The 20,697-nt window shown below is 40.2% G+C and overlaps 1 protein-coding gene across 19 annotated transcripts in view; it reads left to right on the top strand.

Moving 5' to 3' along the window:
• The window catches only part of mef2aa (myocyte enhancer factor 2aa), a 141,478-nt gene extending 122,200 nt beyond the window's left edge, over nt 1–19,278 (top strand). For 7 of the 19 annotated variants that reach the window (XM_066701961.1, XM_066701962.1, XM_066701958.1 and 4 more), the window contains 5 exons: nt 9,754–9,938; nt 12,179–12,202; nt 15,274–15,439; nt 18,008–18,131; nt 18,883–19,271. In XM_066701961.1, the coding sequence (XP_066558058.1) occupies nt 9,754–9,938; nt 12,179–12,202; nt 15,274–15,439; nt 18,008–18,131; nt 18,883–19,210 (827 nt within the window). In that variant the 3' untranslated portion in view covers nt 19,211–19,271. Of the gene's footprint in view, nt 1–9,753; nt 9,939–12,178; nt 12,203–15,273; nt 15,440–18,007; nt 18,132–18,882 lie in introns of all 19 variants that reach the window. The other 12 variants (XM_066701970.1, XM_066701974.1, XM_066701964.1 and 9 more) reach the window with 11 other exon arrangements.
• The last annotated feature ends 1,419 nt before the right edge of the window (nt 19,279–20,697 follow it).

The following is a 20,697-nucleotide window of genomic DNA, read 5'->3' on the forward strand; positions in this document are numbered from 1 at the left end:
TTCCTTCCCTCAATTGACAGGTGCATCTGTTTGTCCGGTACCAGAGCAGGCCTTATATGGGCTGATAGAGTCTGCAAGATGCCTAGCCCAGCAGAACTCTGAAAGTATTCGGACCATGACATCCCTCTAAGTCCTTTGTACACAATGCCCAGACAGCCTGGCATGGCCGCTATGTGTCATATGAAGTGTACTGACAGGTGCGCTTTAACCGTGTCCCTGCCAGGGAGCCTGTCCCACTTCAGACATTCAGCTCTGAATGGCCATGTGTTTTTAGGATAAAATAAGCCTAAAAATCTGAAAATAGAAATGGCAAGTTTCTAATTCACTTTTGATATTAGTATGTATTTATTTTCTGTTCCTCGCTCATTGGAAGCTTTCACGGATGATCTTCTTTCCACAGCACATGAGTTCTTATTAGGCATATGGGACACTAATTGTTTCTGCTCCCCTCGTGCTGTGTGAAGTAATCTTTATTCTTTTTCTGTATGGGGAAAGACAACACATGGCTCCAGTATGACACAAATGATATGCAAGCTTACAGTATGCAGGTTAGCGTAAGTAACACATGCAGTACTGGTAAAGAAGTGAAGCGAATCTTAATTGCATTTGACATCGCAGTATTGTTGTTTTCTTTTTTGTAAGTTACTCATAAATAATATTTACAATCACACATTTTGCAGTGAATTGCGTTAAAGCATAACATGGGTTAGGTTAGGAATAGGTTCCTCATTATATTATTATTATTATTATTATTATTATTATTATTATTATTATTGTATAAGTCTTCACCTAATTCCATGTTTGATATATGGATATAATATATAATTATATATATTAAATAAATAAAACTGCGGCCGTAAAAAAACAAAAATATGTTGAACTTCCTCAGTGTCTCATGTTTGAAGGTATTCCAACAGTGCTCTTTTATGTCGACGGAACCTGGCAGGTGAAATTAATTTTAAAGAAATGTCCTGGAAAGTACATTCCAGAGAAAGTCACACAGCAGGTACAAATTGCATCAAACATTTATATAAACTTTTGTGCATCTAAAAAATTTAGCTTGGTGCAAAAGGAAATTTGAAATCTTATGGATGCTGAGAAAGAAAAGCTAAAATCCAAGTATATGTGTGTTGTCAGATCGGTTTCTTAATATCAAGTTCAAATTGGTTTGAAGAATAGATTGTATAACAAGTGTTATTATGTTTCCATGTTTATTGTGAGAATTAGTAGAAAATAGCAGCAGTTTACCACTCAGCTTTGGGAACTTGCTCATACTTTATGCACATGACCTGGTTATTTGTCTTTTGCTATCGTTCGTTTACAGAACTCTCTGTAAGGCAGAGACATCATTACTGTCAAGGACGGGCATGTTCTGAAGGGGGAGATGCTGTTAGATTAGCTTTAAAATAAGAAGAAAAGCTGTCAACTGGGTGTTTGTGTGGGTGTACAGCATTTAGAAGCTTGGAAAACAAGAAAAAGGAAACATGTTTATGTTTTTAAAGCACTTCACAGCATTGCACTTGAAAACATGACCACTTTATTTATTTTTAATTAAAATCAGAGAAACTTGTGGGGAAAAAACATACGACAACCAACTCTTCAGTTCTTTAGGATGGATTGGCTGTAACATGATTGAAATGTGTTTCAATAGGTTGACTTAGGGGAGGAGAGGCAGACTTGCGTAACTGTGTCCTGTTTTCCCGAACGGACTCTGTGACTCGGTGAGGTGAAAAGCAGCGGTCTGTGTGTTGCATGCTTCCCACACGTCCTGTCACCGCGCAGGCTTGTTTTGAGAATGAAGTGGTGTCCCTGGGTGCCATGACGGTCCAGAGGAATGCTCCGGGGCCTCAGCCTTTGGCACACACAGGGGATGTGCAGCTGTTGTTTGTTCCAGGTTGCATGGGGCAAAGCAGAGACTCTCTGGAAAGCAACCTCTTCCATGTCAGTGCTCATGTCAGATGGCCATTCCTCACATGCTTTTGATTTATTTTTTTATTTTTCCCCCCAAGTAACTATCGGGAAACGAAAGGCCTTTGGAACCCACACAGCCATGAATGTCCCTCGATTCTGTTTGTTTGTTTGCTCGTTTGCTCATCTCGATCTTGCCATTGTCGATAGGTCTTGGAAAAATGTCTTGCAAAAAAACAATCCCTGCTATCTTGCTTCTCAAAAAGGGAACTCTATCTTCGACTTTGCTAAAACTGGGAGTTAAGAATGGTGCTTTTTTGTTTTTTGCTTTTCTTTCTATTTCACATATTTAGTCTCAACTTAAAAGCTCAAATGAGTCACCAGCATACACACACACACATACACAAACAAAAGACTGCTCTTCCTGTTTTGGTTAGAAAGATCAGATCAGATTTTAACTGTTTGTGTTGGTCACTGGTCCTGCTTCCCTTTAGAAAAACAACAACAATACGCAGGCTTTCCACACTTTGCTCTGTTCCTCAGAACCCCCTCAATTAACACTGATGGTACCTCCAATGTAGCTGCATGCAACGTCTCTGGATAAACCCCATTGATAATTCCTGACAAATGTGGGATCGGAAAGGGAAAGCTTGGAGGTGGATATGATGACCTTGCCATGTGTTTCTCTGGCTGAACACTCATCTCCGCTGGCTTGAGACAGGTGTGGCTAACCTGGATAGACAAGAAAGGGGCTATTGCAAAAGGCGGCCCTATTCTGCATTTTGAAAAGCTTGGCTTCAAGACCATATATATACAGTATGCTTCAGTGGCATCATTCCTCCCTGGATGGTGATTTAGTAATGAAAGCACAATTTGCATATTTGCCTAGCTGACTTGGCTGCGTCTGTCCCAATTCCTGAAGCTGATTCACGGAAGTACAATCTGGGTCGACAGTCCCTAGACTCTGTTGAACTGAATTGATCACGTGATGAAATTTCAAAGAGCTCCCTAGGTTCTGGTACTGAACCACAATTTGACCAGGGAGTGCAAGGGCTATGCTGTGCACGATCCCTTCTCTAAAGTAGGAATACAGTAGCCAATGCACAAGTAGCTCTCAAACTGCACCTTTTCCATTAAGGCATCATATTTTGGTGTCAGTCTGTTCAGGCAGTGTCACCTGCTGTTGGTTGAAATGTGATTCCAACCTCAGCCAAGTTGAGCTGCTGGTGTTTTTACAGCCTGAAAACAAGGAGTTTATCTCTGCTCTGCACTGGCTTTGATTTTAATTGTGTTTTGGAAGGGCTGTCGTCTCCTCTCTCTAAGAACTTGAACGAATGTGAGATCTCCTGACTTCACTGCTTTGCCTTGGCAATGCACTGTTGAATCCAGGTGATTTTTTTTATGATTTTCCCAACAGACAGATTTCCTTAAATGTTTTACTTTTTGAAAAGGCAATTGTAACGTTGTGTAAGGTGGGTTTGAAATCCAATACCATTTTTGACCTTAAATGGACCACAAACTTGTATTTGATCTGTCAGCCATGTTACAGTCATGGACATCTGATGGTAAAATGGATTGTGGGGCAGAACGACTTGAGCTTAAACAGTGCAGTGACAAACCCCACCTGACAATTGAACCTCTGTCTCTTTCTGAGGACACTTTTTGAAGAGAGGGTGTTTTGCACTGGGGGATGAATGGAGCTCTGAAAGCATGAGAGTGTCATCCTCGTTATGTAATATGCCTGCATCCTGTTAATATTTCCTCATTAATATTGTGAGATGCAATCTGATTCGAAGCACAATTAGAATTGCTGTTTAAATACCAAAATAAAGACAAAACAAAAATATATCTATTTTGCTGTGTGTATTATTCTTCTCTGTCTGAAGGTCTACAGGGGTCTACAGTGTTTCAAAATGTGTTTAATTAAGTGAAACTTGGATTGATTTTAAAACCACTGACATGTTGTAAATAAGATGTATTTGTTTGTTTTTGTATTTTAATGTGCTCTCCAAGTAAAATTTGAATTAATTATTTTGGCAAGACCATCTAGGTTTTAGTCTGCTTGATATCCCCCGACCCTCCCCCCTTCCCCCTCTTCAGTTTCAGCAGCCAAAACAATACTACCTAGCTGAAAAATTACTTCTCTACTCCTTTAATTAAGTTTATTCTTAGAAACCAGCCTTTTTTTCTTTTCTTTTTCTTTTCAATTGCATTTAGAATGAAGCAGTGGTTTAGATTTTAAAATCCCTAAGCAGTACTCTAATTTACACACAAATATCTTTCCATTCTTCAACTTCATGCAATACCCTCAGGAAGGCAACTAGCAGGGGAAGGTTTGTGTTTTGTTTTTGAACATGATAATACCCCTAAACACACAGCCAGACCAAAGCTAAATTACTTTAATCAGAGAAACGAAGAACAGGTGTTGAAATGAATTAATTACTCCTCACCATAGCGCATTAAACTGCTGAGCAAAACCTGCTTTAAAATCTGTAGAAGATTAGGATTGAATGGGGAAAATGATACTATACACTACTAAATACGTGGAGATTGCCAGCTGTGTTACTTAATATAATCTCTGATATAATGACTTATTCAAGTGAAATGCTATCTTTAAAATGCTTGAGAAAATATTTTCTCTTCCACAGCCAGAACAAGGAAAAGGGTGGGTACCTCATTATGTAACACTGTTTCAAAGGGACTTCAATTATTCATCGCAATCTCTTTAAAAAAATAAAAAAACATGCTCTCCTAATACCCCCTGTTCATGCAGATGCCTTTTATCATGCCAGAATTATCCACGTGGATCTAACTGAATCAAAAATTGAACTAACACAGCAGCAGCAACAACAACAACAAAAGCAGAAAAAAGTATATAATGAACAATCAGCTCTTCAGAGAGAATAGTTAGTTTAGCTCTTTATTTTAGCTCTGCATCTTTGCTAGGTTTTTGGTGGCCTGTTGTTTAAGAATTGGCAGAGATCCTTTTTCTTCAGGAAATGATGGTAGAGTGACAATCTGTCATTTTGATGCGACTAAAAATAATGATGAAGCCCCTAAATAGAAATATCTTTTGTGTGAGTTTTAATCGATTTTTTTTCTTTTTCATACTTACTTTCACAATCTACATATGTACTCAGACTACAAATAGTTATACAGCCTTAACATGAACAAAATAGGCTCATGCCTGTTTTTATATCTGAGCATCTCAGTTGTGTGTCTAAATGTGCCTCAGATCCATGTCTGTAAATGAGAGATCTGTAATGGGGGCTCTGGACAGAATTATACTGGCTGTACTCGAAATAAGCTGTAGCAGCAGAAACATATACCTGTATATTATTTGGCAGCGGGGCTGCAATGACTGATTGCCTGGTTTCATTCTGGAAGGCTGCCACACAATGACATCATGCTCCTCCGATCATTATCAGCCTCCTGTTGGTGAGCCTCTTACAGTAATGTCAAGCTTTTAGCACCCCCGCCTCCCCCCTTTGCCATCCCCTCCCCTCCGCTGTCTCTTTATTTCCTCAGCTTGTCTTGAGGCACAGTTAATAACATTTCCTAGCAAGCATTCGATTCCAGGGATCAGTTTCTTGTTATTTCTTAACTCCGAATTTAAGAGCAAGCCGCAAGTGTTAAGACCAGGACGTAAACTACTATAGAACAGCTGCATTATTTGTATTAGTTTTCATGCCTGGTTAGAATTGCAGTACCAGTGTATTGAAGGTCTAATTGTGCCTTATCATTTTCCGTAAATACAACAAATCATTAGAAAAGGCATATTTTGTGGCATTCATGTTTTAAAATGCAGTCTGTGACAGATATAGATTATACATTTGGCACTTTGGTGTACTTTAGGCTGGTTTAAAATGTTTAAAGCATCCTTGCTCTGGCACATTCGAGAATATGTGCATTCAGTAATGCCAGGTTGAAAGAAAGAAAGAAAATTATCTTGCTGTGACAACCTGTGCAGTCCATTAATATTTTCCATGTTTCCATACTCTGTGTAAAAAGGCAACTCCACAAAATGCCATTATGAATAAGCTAAGACAAACCAAAAAAGGATTGTGGGCGTCTGTGCATGTGTCATGGCCTCAGTCTTACAGAGTGTTAACTATTATCCTTTCTGAGTCTTCAAAACTGCTGAATAAGCTATAAGGAAAATTTGTGTAACCGATCCTCCCCCAAAACAGAAATCATTACCTTGATAAAATGAATGAAGATGTAACCAGTGACTATATTCAAAATAAACAAAAAAGCAATTTACTTGTGTGCAGTATTTTTTCTCAGAAGTAGTAAGAAGTAACTGATTCATGGTGTGACCAAATTATAGTTAACTAATTATGCCAAAGGCTGATCCCAGTAAATCAGTGTTTTATCACACCTCCCTGATTGTGTATGGTGTGGAGTAAGGTATTTTTCTACTCAGTAAATATGAATTGCTTTCTACTGATATATCCTGAATTAGTGATATTGACTGTAATCTCATACAATACCTGTGTTAGTGACAGTATATTGTCCATGTCCACTGTCAATTACAGAAGAGGCATCATTGAGTGTGTAGTATGTTTGTCTATACAACTGGAAAGAATTTCAATTTGGAAACTTTTAAACACACTGGCCAGTCACTAACTTGTTGAAGTCTAGGGCCTGAGCAGAGATTTAATCCCAGATTGTATTGATTATTTTGTCCCTTTTCTTTTTCCAGCAGCGAGAGAAATCCGTCTTTTCCTATTGTGTCTTATACAAGACAATGTGAGCCGTGTCTCCTTCTTTTCTGAGGTTTGAACAGGGTGGAAAATTAAGTATGTTTAACTGGGTTTGAGACATCAGTTTTGTCTCTAAGGGAGAGGATAACTGTAGTGTCTCGAAACAAGATAAAGTAGGACTCCAGGGCTGATAAGCTATCCCCCATATTCCTAGACCTATAAAAGCTAGATCTGTGCTGAGCTTCCGAATGCTATATCAGATCACTAGGTTCACCAGTCATTAAAAGGGTTTCAACTGAAGCTGTCTGTAGCGACAGAATGGAGGCCTTTGTACTTTAACAATTTATATGGATTTAGAATTTGGCAGTGAGGCAATGATTTTTCTTTTTTTCTTTTTTTTTTTTTCATCTTTTTTTTTTAACAGACATTTTGCACCTGGCAGTGTGTAACTGAGCTTTCTACGCTTTTCTTTTTTCTTTTCATGGGCCATGTTCAGAGGCGTATACCATCTAGCTGAGCTGCAGGTATGCGATAGTGTAGAGTAGAGGCCTTTTTGGAGGAGGGCTTAAACAGTGCAGGAGCTCGTGCGGGTTTTGCTGATTTCTGACAGGCTCTTCTGGAAGCAAGAATGTTCTCACTGCCCCTTGGCAGCGCAAGCATAATATTATTTCTCAGCCCATGAGCTGTTGCAGGAAATGACTCTGCAGGGTGGGGGGAAAGAACTACATGAATTTTAACTTTTGTCTACCAAGAATGACAAGAAACAAGGTGGTGAAACCTAACTGTTCATTTGAGGTATATGTATAGATCATTTCGCTTGATTAAATTGAAATTATAGCTTCAGAGGATATGCATACTATGTTGTGCATTTTTAAATGAATGTAAACTAATATAATATCTACATCTTTAGTTCCTTAGTGATAATTTCTCTCATTACACTGTAGCAGTGAGCTGGTTCACTCTCAGGTCAACAATTATTTGTGAGAATATATGTGTTGTGAGAGGAGTGGTGTTCAAGGGGAGGTACATCGGGACCGCACGGTTTCCCTATTCACCTTTTTGGTGTGACAGTGAAAACGCCCTTTCAAACCAGGGAAATTACACACACCTGTCCTGCGTTAAGCAAGCACATAAAAACACCCCGCAACCGACATTCGATGCCAAGTACCAGTAAGGAAAAGCACGGAGGGTGAATCGGTGATAAAGATTAGTAGATGAAGGGAGAGAAGAGAAAGAGATGGATTTGTCACACAGCATACATCCTACCTCTGATGGACAACCCCCCTTGGAAACTGAACCTGGAACCACAGCAACCTTGAGGCACGATCTGAACACGACATGGCTCACACCTCACGCTATATATATTTATATACCTGTAGGAAAGACAATTTTCCCTTTCCACTTAACTGTCCCACTGGATTTTCAGTTACCAGGGGAACATTTCATAAATGAAGTTTGGGGAGTCTCTGTGGATTGAAGGCTTATATATTTGCAAGGGTATATTGTTTAGCACAGGATTGCTGCATTTATTTTGAGTGCATTATATAATCAAGCTGACCTGAAGGAATTTCAAAGAATATGACCAACAGGACTAGATTGCCAGATGGTGGGAAAACACCTTTTTTTCTGTCTGTCTTTTTTTTTTTACTACCTAACACAGAGAATAGCAGTGTTGACTGGCGGTTTACCAGGCATTCAGAGAGCCCTATTAACACTCAAGGAAGGCTGGTGGTAATGAGTGCAGAGGATATGGCATCATGAGGGAATGACAAGGTACCTCCTCAGCTGAGAGAGCGCTTAGCAGCTGCAAGCACAACAATGGAATATCTTACAGTCAGAATGAACCCAATTATAAAGACCTGACCTTTTTTTTCCTCTACCAGTTGGATTTCTAACATTGTTTTTCCCTACACAATTCTGCATTCAATTTTAATTTAAGTTCCTCATTGTTTGGGGGTTGATTGATATGGATATTTCACAAGAGCAATCTAGTCCTGTTGGCCACCAGTGAGTTATTGTGCTCTACACTTATTAGTTCAATGGTAATATGTCAGGTTTGCCTTCAGATAGCATCATAAAGCTCACCACACTGTGCATATGTACACAGAAAGTTTAACCTTGGCAATGCCTTGTGACATACTGTTTATTAAAAAATAACAATGCGGATGTTATTGATGGGAATTATATTGGGCTCCAGTGCTAACTTAGAAATCTAATGAGGATGTTTCACTGAGTACAAACTACCTTTGGGATATTGTTTTAAGGGCCTAGGATGCACACAGGTGTGGCTAAAACCCCTCTTGGCAGCAAAAGCCAATACATTGCTTACATCATAGCTTATTTTATGATATGAGGAGGATAAAGCTACTCTTCCTCAACATGATGTAAGAAGATAATTTGTTAAACTGGACTGTGCTTTCTCGTCCCAAAATGACACAAATGAAAAGGTTTGAGATATAGTAATTTACAATAAAAAAAAGGTCATTGACGAATGCAGTTTTATTTATGTGAACTCGTAGAATAATCAAAAAGGTATTTTTGGTAACTGTCCCATTACTGTCCCATTTGTTTAAGGGTGTTGCACATGGCAGAAGTCAGTACACGGCTTAAGGGAAAAGATGATGTGTGTAATACTTCAATACTTGCACCCAGCTAACACATTTAATTCTGGCAACATTGTGTGAGGATGTAGTTTGATTGTATTTTGGTTTTGACAAACATTATGTCAAGAAAATGTTATAGAAACGTATGTTCCTGACTACACAGTGTCAGTCCTCTGGTTGTTCCACAATAACATTGTCTTCCCATTCCTGGCATGTCAAGAGATATCAAACAGAATGCTGTGATTTGGAATGCATACATATTTTGTTATATGTTCTTCAATTATCTTACATTAACTTAATCATTTCTCTCTGGAACGTTGTTGTATACATATAACTGTATACCATTATTTTACAATGTTGTGATGACATCCCCTGGAGTCTACAAACATGTGTTACCATGATGTTCTGTATTTTTCTGTTTCCCCTTTGTTACAATGTTGCCACAAGTTTACTTGGTTAACTAGTTAACTCCAGGCTTTGTCCTTTTTCTAGAGGTATTAACTAGTTCTCTCTCTCCCGTATTTGTGCTGCCACAGGGAATGGTTTTGTGAATCCACGGGGCTCCCCTGGGCTCTTGGGCACTCCTAGTGGGAATGGGCTGGGGAAGGTCATGCCCACGAAGTCTCCGCCTCCTCCTGGGGGGAACCTGGGAATTGGCAACCGCAAACCAGACCTGCGTGTCGTCATCCCGCCCTCCAGCAAGGCCATGATGCCCCCGCTGGTGAGTGTATGAACAGCCTGCTGCATTCTGACACAACAGAGACCTCTTGAAAAGGGTGACTAGTAGAGAATTTGGCAAGAAGGTCCCTTCCAGAGGCTGGAAAGAAACAGCACTCCCGACATGCATACTGAAAGAGCGCAGTGAGAAATGGCAGCCTCATGGAGCCGAGCACCTGAAGTTACATCACTTAATCCACTTGGTGCTTCTCATGGAATATTACGTGTTGATGTTGCATTGGTGTTGAAAGAGTTACCCACCCAGAATTTTCGGTTCCTTCTCAACATGTTTTTTTTTTTTTTTTTTTATGGGTTTTGTCAGATGTTTGGAAATCTTTAGCTGATGATTCGCTCTAATCGTGTGAATAAACAGAAAGGGCGTGCACTGCATTTGCTGCTACTGTCTTATTTAAGTGTAGCACCCAAGTGATTTGTAAGAGGAGCATTGCAAACAGCATGGATGTGGAATATCTCTAAGGCCCAGGTGCTTTACCAGACAATTATTCACATAGAAATTAGAGGGTTGCTCTAATTATTATAATTAAAGTGGAAATCGTCTAGACCGCATTGAACACCATAGGCTACTAAAGACTGTAATGCCCATAAATCAAAATAAGAGAAAGGAAATATTGGCACGCACTTCATTTGGTGCCAGTAGCAACTTAATCAGAATCAATTAATTTACCTGAATATTCTTCATCTTTCAAACTCACAGCATATCATATACTTAATTTGTGCAATCACTCAACATTTGAAGGATAATCAAATCCAAATGATAAATAAATCAGTTATGAATTGAAATCAGATGCAGTTACAGAACCAAAACCATAGTGTATAAATACAGTAGGGGGACAAAAACTAACTACATAAAAATCTACATAATCATAAAAATAAATCAAGTCCTTTACAATAATATTCCAAAAGAAAATACTTTAGAACTCCCTTCTTCTCCTTCTCCTTCTCCTTCTCCTTCTCCATTTTTTTCAAAACTGCTGTTGCAAACCTTACAATAAAAAAGCAGGAAGGAAATCAAAGCCCAGTGGCAACAGAGCGAGAGCCTGTTGACAGCCTTTCATTAGGTCATGATGGTATTAAACTAATCATGTCTAACTCTGACAGAATCGGATGAACAGTTATTAGGAGCCTAAAATGTTAGCCAGATAATATCTTGTCACCCTTGTCATGTCTGCCTCACTTTATTCCTTCAGTTTGGGTATTAAGACAGTCGGCCTGGTCTCAGACTCCCCCACAGGACAGTGACAGACGGGTGTCTACTCAGCTTTTGTCTACGCAGCAGACGCAGGCCATTCCAATGGCACTACAGGCAAATCTCTTAACCCCGCTTTCAGACTGCTGCTGCGGTGGTTAATACCTCAGGCCCAAGGTGCTCAATCTACCTTCCACTAAGGCATTATTAAAAGACCAGGCATTTCGCCGAAGAAGCAAAATAATCACAGGGTGCTGTGTTAGAATGCCTTATTGTGGGAGTCATTAAAAGGCCATGCAGAAAAAGCTACCCCCCACCCCACCCTCAACCACCTCGCTCTTATATATTCAATTAAACTAAGTAGTGTTTGAGTGGAAAGGTACAGGATTAATCATGCTATTGGCATGACTCTGAAACACACTGCCTAAGCTCTGAAATGAAAGGTTAAGTACCCTCTATATGTAAGGTTACATCGTGAGCTGGAACGGCTGGGGGGTGCCCTTCTCCTGTTTTTTCCAGCACTCTCTGACCTGTGTCTTTCACCCATCTCTCATGCACCACCTCTGATGGGCACTGTCTAAATTGTAGTTCTGTGGTAGGAGTCAAATAATACATTTAAATTAATCAAACAACATAAACATGTTGGGTCACAATCACGCATTCTGTGTGAGCAATTACTGGGTGCCTTATTTAATATAGTAACTTCAGAAGCGAAGCACTTACCCCATAATTATGTGTAACCCAGGGGATATGAGCTAGGCAGCAGCACACATGTCTCTTTTTGATGAGGAAATAAGATGCTGTGCTGCGTCTGGGAGGAGAGTCTGACTCCTAGCCGTGTCACTTTAGAGCTGACAGACCGCTTGGCTGGGCAGCATGATAACTTCAGTACCAGAGCTTTGTTGTTAGTCACACAGCCACCTGGGCCTTCAACAGGGCGACCCTGGTTAAAAGGCTCTGGGAGTGAATGGGAGTGGGAGGGGGTCCTGACCTTTGTAACGGTACCGTGTTCTCTTCTTCTTTTCCACTGAGAGCAGTCGGAGGAGGATGAAATGGAATTGGTGAGTGTGGAAAAGTGCTTGGAGAGCGACATATGCGATCAAAGTGGCTTTAAAAAGCGAGCAAGCAAAACAAAAACCAACAAGCAAATGAAACAAACACGCAACCAAAAAGCATTCAAATGAGATGGTAAAAAACATGTCTAGAAATGGACTATTGGTTTTATGTTTCCTGGAAAATGGAATTTGAAAGAACAAGCTGAGCTCAACTTCTAGTGCTGGTTTGATCCTCAGATTGACTCAGTGCATGCTGGGAACCTGGGGGGGCAGAGGTGACACACAGGAGAGGGGACTGGCAGCTGCTCCAGCACACTGCCTCTCCCAAAGGGCTGGGCCACTGCACTGTAGAGAATGACAAACCTGTGTTTGTGTGTTATCTGTTGAGCTAAAATGAGACCGTGTTTTTCTGCCTTGAACCAGGACCAATACCCATCTTTATTTATTGTTTAAAAATCATAACTGTGACAGAAACGGTACAAACATGCTCTTTAGACATGTAAGATGTTCTACTTTTCCACATCTACAGATGTCATTACTGGCTGTCAGGCCAACAGACTTAAATTAAATAAATGGTTCTAATACTGGGGATCGAAGTGACAGAGTGACAAATGCACCTTCACATATATATATTTTCTTTGTTTTCTGTTACTTCAGTTCATTTTTATTTTTTTTGCAGTCTTGCAACTAGACTCTGATCACCCTAAGGGTCTGTTTCGACAGCCATGTTTATTTTTTATTTGTGAGTTCCAGTTCAGGGTGAAACCAATTCAAGCACAGAGGAAGAAAAAAAAAAAAAAGAAAAAACCACAGCCTTCCTCATTCACTTGATCTTGCATGTAAACTGCGCACCATTCAAGCTGGTATAAAAATACTAGTTGTGATATATATATTTATGTATACCGTTTTATTTAATTTTAACCTCATGGATGATATCATTTACAGAGTTCCTCAACACGTACCGCAAGAAGTTTTATTTCTTCTTTTTCTTTCTTTTTTTTAATGGATGACTTCACTCAGGATGATGTCATTCACTGAGAGGCTGTAATCAGAATGATTCATCTCACTTGAGAATATTAAGACCACAAGGGGGCGTGTGTGCGCGCGCGTGTGTGTGTGTGTGTGTGTGTGTGTGTGTGTGTGTGTGTGTGTGTGTGTGCGTGCGTGTGTGCACGTGTGTGTGTGTGTGTGTGTGTGTGTGTGTGTGTGCGTGTTTGTGTGCAAGTGTGCATGCATGAGAGAGTGCGTGTGCCACAGTGCCTGTGAGATGTGTATCTGCATGAGTGCAAGGATAGACTCCTCCGTTTAAATCACCTACTCTGCCGAGTTCTGATCTAGCCTTTCACATTTAACATGGCAAAGCAAAAGCCTTCAATTATTCTTACCTCTGCATCAGGAGTTTGGATTCTTTCATGCATTTTAATTGGATTAAGATTATCATCTACAGTAGGTAGATGATATTGATAGGAAGATAAACACAGACAGGCAATGAATAATTATCCTATACTGTCTGTTCTCCATACCTTAATTAAGTGGTTCAAGCTTGGAGCATGTTTCCCTTCTTTTTGATGCAAGTTTATCGACACATGGTAAATGATTACAAAAGTCAAATGTCAGCAATCTTGACGTGTTATTTGCTCCTTGCAAGTGAATTCAGACTGAAGTCAAGGTTTTCTAGTCACCACATTCATTTTGCTGTTCCTGTTTCTTTATCTTGGGTGTAACTGGTTCAAAGCTTTGCTGTCTGCATGGATGTGTGTTAATGATGTATTTCAGTACTGTGACTGTGAATAGCTACAAGTTTGTGACTGCATGCTGGGCTTGTGTTGCAACTTTGATTCTCTTCTATTAGAGAAATGGCACAAAAACTAGTATCATCTCTAAGAACGACTGCTTCAGGGATTCTTCTAGTCAGTGTAAGCTGCTTATTAGCAGTGCTCTGCTGGAGTGAAATGTTTTCTGGCTGGTTGTACATGAGAATTTTGAAAAGGTCATGGCAGTTATTGTTTTGCATGGCTCACAAGCATGGAAAAGGTATCCCAGGAAAGAGACCGAGCTTTCCAAACCCACTTCAGCATTCTTTCACAATGAATATTTCTTTCTTCTGAAATGCATGCATACCCTGGCATTATGTAGATGAGCCGAGGAGGACTTAAGATAGGGAAACAATCCCTTTGTTAACGACATCTCCATAATATATCCCACCATGGGTATGGCAAAAACCGAACTGATATCATTTCCCATTCTATATGAGTGTGGAAACTGGATTTGAACAATCCCTGTTAAAGAGAATGTATTTATTATCCAGTTTTAATCTCGGAATCGTGGGATTCTTCAATCTCTTTGAATGCCCTTTTTTCAATCCTCTTTATACTCAAAGCAGAGAGTGAAATAATTTACATTTGAAGAGTGAAAAATAATGTAAAACATCAAAATGGGTTATTTTGATACACAACTCAGAAAAATTACCGTTTTCTTTTGTTTATTTCTTATCCTCACTTAATTGTCAGCTGTATGAATAGACCACATGTATTCTGTAGAGCTACAGTGACAGTCAGTGGCAGAACAGTGAATTACAGAATTACTGCCTTGCTTTACTAGGATGTCTGGAAGTCTGGAGTTCTGTTCAGTGTCTTTAAGCCTTTGGGACCGGGATTTCTGTTTTAAATTGAAATTAAAATCCAGTTTGAACCGAGATAGAGGTTGCTATATATTACTTAGATGAAGCCTTCTTTGAAAAAAAAAAAAAAAAAAAAAAAAAAAAACAGGATTGTGATCCTAAATGTTTTATAGCTGCCCTTCACATGGTCGTTTTCCAAAGACATGAAAAATGTGTAGCTCTTAAGCAGGTATTGTGTTAATTTAAGTCGTTTAAGAAAACAGGAACTCTCTGCAACCTTCCAGAACCATTCTCAGATTAACAGATGGTGTGTGTGTGTGTGTGCGTGGGGGGGGGGGGGGTTGGTTCCACTGTTTATAAATTGTTAAGGGTGAGATCAACAGTGGCATACATAGTCAAACAGCATCTTCTAGCCTGATTAATCCCTCATAGCCTTGATTGTCTGACCCCTGTGCAGCAGGGCAGTGGAGTGAATGATGCTGTGACGTGTTTTCAGAACGCCCAGAGGATCAGCAGCTCCCAGTCCACTCAGCCGCTGGCCACCCCCGTGGTGTCGGTCACTACACCCAGCCTGCCTCCACAGGGCCTGGTGTACTCTGCCATGCCCACTGCCTACAACACCGGTAAGACTTCTGACACTGTCTCCTTTCCACACTGCCCCCATCCATACCTCATTACTGAACAGCTTATTAAGCAAAATATGAGAACAATGCACTTCAATCGGTGTGGAAATTCCACTGTGCAAGGTGCAGGTTCTAGTCCAAAGTTTCCAAAAAACTAATAAGACAGGCCATGACATCATTGTGCTTAGTCTTTCTTCTTCTTCTACTTCAGATGATTTTATTTATTTAAAATTTTCCCATGGGGCATTCACACAAAACACAGGGCCCCCGAAGATCATTTTAAACCATGAAAAGATTTACAGTGAAGATTTGGGATCATCGTGCAAGTGTAGACTTTGAAATGACTCTGTGTGTACTGTTGAAATCAGTTTAGTTTAATTGATTGTGTGTTTTAGTGTTTGGTTTTACAGGAGTTGCTAATAATGTAGAAATAAATACTGTTATAACTACCACGGTATTGCACTGTTCTCTCAAATCTCATTGTTAACAAATTAATATCACAACTCTGAGTAGTTGTTCCTGGTCCTGGGCACCCAGGGTCCTGCTAGGTTTTGTTCCAACACAGATTTCAATTCCTTAATTGAACTAAACATTTGCCTAATCAGATCTTATTAATAATGTTAAATGTCAAGTTAAATAATAAAGTATAGGCACCTGTATTCCCCAACTCTTTGTAAGTCAAATGAAGCAAATTATAAGTTCAATTAATGTGTAAATTAATTAATTGAAAGTACAGTTGGATCATAAAACAATAGGTCAGTGGGTCCCTAGGACTAGGGATGGGAATCACTGCTCTATACAATAAAGGCTGTGGCCTAACGTTAAACTGGTCCAAAGCATTCTTCTCAGTGCCTTGGCATCTCGCATGGTTTCCACAGAACAGGAGGTCTGTGTAGTTTTTGTCATTAATTTGAATAAGAACATCAATTAATATGTATATACACTCACCTAAAGGATTATTAGGAACACCTGTTCAATTTCTCATTAATGCAATTATCTAACCAACCAATCACATGGCAGTTGCTTCAATGCATTTAGGGGTGTGGTCCTGGTCAAGACAATCTCCTGAACTCCAAACTGAATGTCTGAATGGGAAAGAAAGGTGATTTAAGCAATTTTAAGCGTGGCATGGTTGTTGGTGCCAGACGGGCCGGTCTGAGTATTTCACAATCTGTTCAGTTACTGGGATTTTCACGCACAACCATTTCTAGGGTTTACAAAGAATGGTGTGAAAAGGGAAAAACATCCAGTATGCGGCAGTCCTGTGGGCGAAAATGCCTTGTTGATGCTAGAGGTCAGAGGAGAATGGGCGACTGATTCAAGCTGATAGAAGAGCAACTTTGACTGAAATAACCACTCGTTACAACCGAGGTATGCAGCAAAGCATTTGTGAAGCCACAACACGTACAACCTTGAGGCGGATGGGCTACAACAGCAGAAGACCCCACCGGGTACCACTCATCTCCACTACAAATAGGAAAAAGAGGCTACAATTTGCACAAGCTCACCAAAATTGGACAGTTGAAGACTAGAAAAATGTTGCCTGGTCTGATGAGTCTCGATTTCTGTTGAGACATTCAGATGGTAGAGTCAGAATTTGGCGTAAACAGAATGAGAACATGGATCCATCATGCCTTGTTACCACTGTGCAGGCTGGTGGTGGTGGTGTAATGGTGTGGGGGATGTTTTCTTGGCACACTTTAGGCCCCTTAGTGCCAATTGGGCATCGTTTAAATGCCACGGCCTACCTGAGCATTGTTTCTGACCATGTCCATCCCTTTATGACCACCATGTACCCATCCTCTGATGGCAACTTCCAGCAGGATAATGCACCATGTCACAAAGGTCGAATCATTTCAAATTGGTTTCTTGAACATGACAATGAGTTCACTGTACTAAACTGGCCCCCACAGTCACCAGATCTCAACCCAATAGAGCATCTTTGGGATGTGGTGGAACAGGAGCTTCGTGCCCTGGATGTGCATCCCACAAATCTCCATCAACTGCAAGATGCTATCCTATCAATATGGGCCAACATTTCTAAAGAATGCTTTCAGCACCTTGTTAAATCAATGCCACGTAGAATTAAGGCAGTTCTGAAGGCGAAAGGGGGTCAAACACAGTATTAGTATGGTGTTCCTAATAATCCTTTAGGTGAGTGTATATGTCTGTGTGTGTGTGTATATACATATACATAATGCTTAATTTTAATTAAATATGCATAAATAAGTTGACAGTTGACAGTTATTTAACTGCTATGTCATCTGATGTCAAATGAAAGTCAATAGATATAATATAATTAATATTACCTAGAAGCTTGCAGGTTTAGACAGAAGGAGAAATTCTCCATTGATAAGCACTCCTGTAGAATGTCAATGGTCATTTGCTTCTTATGCTTTATAATGACAGTGCAGGAGTAAATGACATGGAGAGAATGTGACACCCTCACTTTATGACATTGAAAAGAGCCTACTTCTGTACAATAATTAGATGTCAATCTGCCCTGGCTTTGTGGTTGTGATGGGCAAGCTGCTGTTTCATGCTGTGTGCCCGCGTGCTGTTTTGCAGATTACTCTCTGAGCAGCGCGGAGCTCTCAGCCCTGCAGGGTTTCGGCTCCCCAGGAGGCCTGTCGCTGGGCTCCATGTCCTGGCAGCAGCACCAGCTGGGGCAGGCTGCGCTCAGCTCGCTGGTGTGAGTGACACCGCCGCTCTCCGACCCTGGGGGACCACTGTGCTATTAGGATGAGGAGCCACTCCTACACATACTCATTTACTACAGATCACTATACAAGCACATTGGGGTGTTGGGAAATGTTTTCAGTATACATCGCCACATTTTCCCTTTCTATTGGTCATATCCTTCTGTGTCATTTTTTAGCTTGTAAAGTCGCAAACCTAATGCAGTCTCTCTCAAGATGTCAGCTTGTCTTCTCCTGTTTTCTCCAAGCCTAACCCAGAGAGAGGCTTGTAGCTTGGCGTCTCACAGTGACATCACACAGACAGCAGCCTCGAGGACACGCCCCTTCCATGAATACAAGCTGACACCTTTGCCTACAAATCATTACAAAACATTACCGGCTTGTTAAGTTAAACAGTTAAAATAATACATTTGTCAACAGAATTGGGATATTCTCCCCAGATGCAAACATACCACGCATACCATATCATGGCATCTGTAATATTCACATACATGTACACCATATGATACATCACAAAACATGTTATCCGTTATAAGAAACAATACAAAAAGAACACAGTGACGCAAATCATTATTTTTGGAACTCCTGAGGAATGTTATTTTCCTAACGTTGTTATTATTACAGTGATGTTTTTTTGGTTTTGTTGTCTTGTTCTACACATGATTCTTTTACAAAACACCCACACAAGAAAACCCCCAAAACAACACAAGCTGAGTTTCCTCTCCTCTCCCTCTTCCTCCACAGCAGTGGCGGTCACTTACCTCAGGGTTCTAACCTCTCTATCAACACCAACCAGAACATCAACATCAAGTCTGAGCCCATCTCTCCACCCCGCGACCGCGTCACGCCCTCCGGCTTCCCCGCGCAGCCGCCCCCCTCCTCCCGGCAGGACATGGGCCGGTCGCCCGTCGATAGCCTCAGCTCCTCCAGCAGCTCCTATGATGGCAGTGACCGCGAAGATCACCGGGCTGACTTCCACTCTCCTCTGGGCCTGGGAAGACCCCCAGCAGGAGGGGATGACCGGGAGAGCCCGTCTGTGAAGCGTATGCGCATGGACGCCTGGGTGACATAAAGCAGACCCTGTAGAAACCCACCTGTCAGCTATAGCAGTCATATATAGTATGGGGAGGGGGGTTTGGGGGGGCGGAGATGAGGAGGAGGAGGGGAGGAAAGGGGCAGGGGAGTTCCGATATCCCGTTTTATTATAAGAATTATTATTAATATTATTATTGTTATTATTATTTAATTTTATTTCCTTTTGTAACTAGAAAAGTGAAAGAGACAAACAAAAAGGTGTCCTGACATATCTAAGTTAATATTCTCACATACACACATACACACACAGAACATCACACGAGTCAAATAGGACTCATGCTATCATGCTATCAGGTACTTGATGCAAATTGTATTGTATTTGCAAGAGTCCAATGTATTACAAAGGGGGGTGGGAGAGAAAACGTTTTTTAAATAATCATCTTAAAATAGATCATTGTAGTCACTGGTCCAGTCTGGCACTTACTTACTATGTAATTTTTATTTCTTATTTTTATTTTTTGTTACGTTTGCAAGATACAAACAATCAAAGGAAGTTAAGGGTTGTCCCCACAGACGGGGACTCTTGCTTGCAAATCCCAGCGCGGGGTTCACCTGTCTAACCTGGTGTGACCCCCAGTTACTTTGTTAGAAAGAGAAGAATTCGTCTGTTATTCTTGTGTAAGAGTGAAGAGAAAAGATGCAGATCTCAGAATTGTAAGAGGACTGAGCAATACTGTAAATAGAGATTGGAGAAGGAATCGTCTCCTCGAAAAGCCATGGCTCTCCCAGGGGCTCGAGGTGGTTTCTGGGTGAGGTGGTGTTGTCACCCTGTTGTGTTTTGTTTGTGTGATGAGTGGAGAGGGCTGTCATCTTATTTGCATGTGCAAAAAAGAAGTCGATATACCTGAAGTGGGTGATCTCTTTGACCACAACCCATTTTCTGAAGAAGAGAAGAAATTAAAAGTTAAAATCACAGAGGAAAATGCATAAGGAATCAGCATGGGTTCAGAAGTATATTAGTTTAGAAAAGCAAAAGCATTAAGAGAAGTAATATATTAATTTAAAATTGGAAATATGTTTGAAAAAGAGGTTGTTTTATGCTCTTACCTTGAAATTTTATGAAAAAGAAAGAAATGACAAATAAATTACATATATTTTTTATTATACGAGACCTCATACCCAATTCAATCGTTCATGATATATATATAAAACCTTAGAATACTTTCACACAGTCTCAGCAATGAATTATATATTTAAGCCAAAGCTGTATGTTGATACTTTTATTTTGTAGGTATGGATGTTTTTCTTTCATTTGGGACTTTTATTTTTGATTCAAATTTTGTATTTTGTTTTGCTTTAATAGAAACAATAAAATGACATGCAAGCAAGACCTTGAAACAATAACTGAAGCCATGAACAGTTGCTGTTCTGTTTGTAAATTGAAATTTGAGCCAAACTTTTGTTTTGTTTGTTTGTTTTTGTTTGTGTATATAGCAACTTTAATATATATCACTTATGGTGTAA

Source organism: Amia ocellicauda, chromosome 4, assembly GCF_036373705.1.
Source record: "Amia ocellicauda isolate fAmiCal2 chromosome 4, fAmiCal2.hap1, whole genome shotgun sequence".
In the NCBI taxonomy this organism is placed as follows: Eukaryota; Metazoa; Chordata; class Actinopteri; order Amiiformes; family Amiidae; genus Amia; species Amia ocellicauda.